The 2577-nt window shown below is 52.7% G+C and overlaps 1 protein-coding gene across 1 annotated transcript in view; it reads left to right on the top strand.

Annotated features, from left to right (window-relative positions):
- Positions 1 to 45: 45 nt before the first annotated feature.
- Positions 46 to 2577, top strand: part of FOXRED2 (FAD dependent oxidoreductase domain containing 2) — a 12855-nt gene continuing 10323 nt past the window's right edge. The window contains exons 1-2 of the mRNA XM_009289940.1: positions 46 to 569; positions 2162 to 2413. Of these exons, the coding sequence (XP_009288215.1) occupies positions 46 to 569; positions 2162 to 2413 (776 nt within the window). The remainder of the gene's footprint in view (positions 570 to 2161; positions 2414 to 2577) is intronic.

Here is a 2577-nt window from a genome sequence, read left to right as displayed (position 1 = left end):
CCCCCTGGTCCCCTCCCCCCCAGGGGTGGCTGTCCCGGCCCCGCCATGGCCCCGGCAGTCTGCAGGGCGCTGCTGGGGCTGGCCTTGTACGCCAGCAGCCTGTGTGCGGCGAGCGGTGCCGCTTTCCTCTACCACGACTACTGCGTCATCGGGGCCGGCCCTTCAGGCTTGCAGGCGGCCTATTTCCTCCAGCGAGCCGGCCGGGATTACGTCGTCTTTGAGCGGAGCCACGCTCCCGGCAGCTTCTTCGCCCTCTACCCTCGCCACCGCAAGCTCATCAGCATCAACAAGAGGTACACGGGCAAATCCAACAGCGAGTTCAACCTCCGCCACGACTGGAACTCGCTCCTCAGCCACGACCGCCGGCTGCTTTTCCGACGCTACTCCCGTGACTTCTTCCCTGATGCCGATGCAATGGTGCGTTACCTGGAGGACTTTGCTTCCCTGCTGAAGCTGCGGGTTCAGTACAACACAGCCATCATCCACGTGACGCTGGAGAGGGACGGGCAGGCCTGGAACGGCCACTACTTCCTCCTGACCGACCAGGACAGGCAGAACTACAAGTGCAGGTAATGGGCGAACCTGGGGCTAGCCACGCCGCTCTCCACGGGCGTCTTGAAAGTCACAAAATCACAGAATAAATTAGGTTGGAAGAGACCCATAAAGGTCATTTCGTCCAAGCCCCCTGCCCAAAGCAGGGCCAGCGACGTCAGGTTGCTCAGAGCCTTGCCCTCTTGAGGCATGGAGTGTCTCCAAGGGTGGAGATTTCACAGCCTCTTAGGGCCTTAACCACCGTCACAGGGGAAACACATTTTGCAGGGATTGGTGGGGCGGGTGGGTGGAATAACTGCTCCTGGGAAGGCATTGCCTTTCGCAAGCAACGTCATGCCTCGGACAGCTGAGGAGCTGGCAGGGCAGACACAAACTGGCTGCGATTGCTGTCACCGCAGGTTCCATCCTTGATAGGTAAGCTTGAAGTCACTTTTGGTTTATCACTAGGTAATTGCTCTCTGTCAAAAAAAAATAACTCAGTCGTACTTCTTGTAGCCACTGCTGCCTTTATTACAAACTCAAGTGAGTCAGTGCAGCAACACCTCACTTCCGTTAACCCACATGTGCTTAGAAATATGCCCCAGCCAGCTGAAGCCCTGGGCTGGCACAGAGCTGGCAGGGGGGAACCAGAGGAAAGTGGAGCTGTTGCAGTAGAGGGAGCCGACTGTGAGAAATAACCCTCGAGGCTGCTGGTCCCTGAATTCCCCTTCCGCTTGTCATACTTACGCGTGTGTACCCCATACCGCCACTGAGCTACATTCCTAAAAAACTAGGAGTTACTCATATGAACATACAGAGTATATTTCTCACCTCTCCTGAGAGCCTCAGCTCTCCGACAGCAGGCCATGCTGGCTGTCACTTGGAGGTGCGCTGGCTGCCAAGCTCGGAGGGGACAGAAGGCAATCCCAGACACCCACGCACCACAAGCGAGTTGCTCTCACGAGCTGCATGAGTAAGACTGGGACAGCAGACAGTGCCACTAGCCTCAGCTGCTTGGTGTTTCTGTCTAAGTCACAAAAATTTCCCTAAGATTCAAGTAAAAGTTCCTATGGAGACATATAAAAAGATTACTGTTCTTAATTTTAGTGTTAACAATTAGTGATGTTGCTAATACGGTTTTATGGCTAGGAGTTACATTTTAAAATATCGAAACCATTTTCTGTCCCTCTTAAAAATAACTTTTGTTCTGCTGTACTAAAAGGCAACACAAATTTTAAATCAGTAATTTTTTTATGCAACATACAATTGACCTGTGAAACTAAAGGATTATATATAGTCAGTGAGTACGTATGAGTAGTGCTTGCACATTCATGAACAACGGAGGGAGACGTATATGTACAGTACCCACACTGACTTTTGCTATATATAATGACGTTCCTAGTCATCTTCGTTGGCCTGAGAATAGGGAAGAGAGGTCAACAGCAGGTCATTAGGTGAGGCTAGGGAGAGGTTTCTCTTGAAACCATGACCTGTGCAGCTGATCCAGAGTGGCTGGAGGGGGCACACCACAGTCACCTTCCACAGCAGGAGGAGGACGGGGTGATGAGATGAAGCGATGGCCCCGTTCCCATAATTCCCACATTCCCTAGTGTTATCCCTGTTTTTGCAGCTCTTTGTTGGTCGCCACTGGGACGTGGGTCCCCAATGTGGTCAACTTTCCTGGCTCAGAATACGTTGAGGGTTACGAGACTGTGTCCATCAACCCGGAGGATTTTGCTGGCCAAACCGTGTTGATCTTGGGCCGAGGCAACTCGGCCTTTGAGACGGCAGAGAACATTCTGGGCGTCACGAATTTCATCCACATGGTGAGCCGGTCCCGCGTGCGCCTCTCGTGGGCCACCCACTACGTCGGGGATCTGAGGTAGGAAATCATAGAATCATAGAATCATTGAGGTTGGAAAAGACCTCTAAGATCATCGAGTCCAACCATCGACCCAACACCACCATGCCCACTAAACCATGTCCCTAAGCACCTCGTCTACACGTCTTTTAAATACCTCCAGGGATGGGGACTCAACCACTTCC

This window comes from Aptenodytes forsteri, unplaced genomic scaffold, assembly GCF_000699145.1.
Source record: "Aptenodytes forsteri isolate BGI_AS27 unplaced genomic scaffold, ASM69914v1 Scaffold284, whole genome shotgun sequence".
Lineage (NCBI taxonomy): Eukaryota > Metazoa > Chordata > Aves > Sphenisciformes > Spheniscidae > Aptenodytes > Aptenodytes forsteri.
The sequence above is the reverse complement of the archived record's forward strand: the minus strand, read 5'-3'. Positions and strand labels throughout refer to the sequence as shown.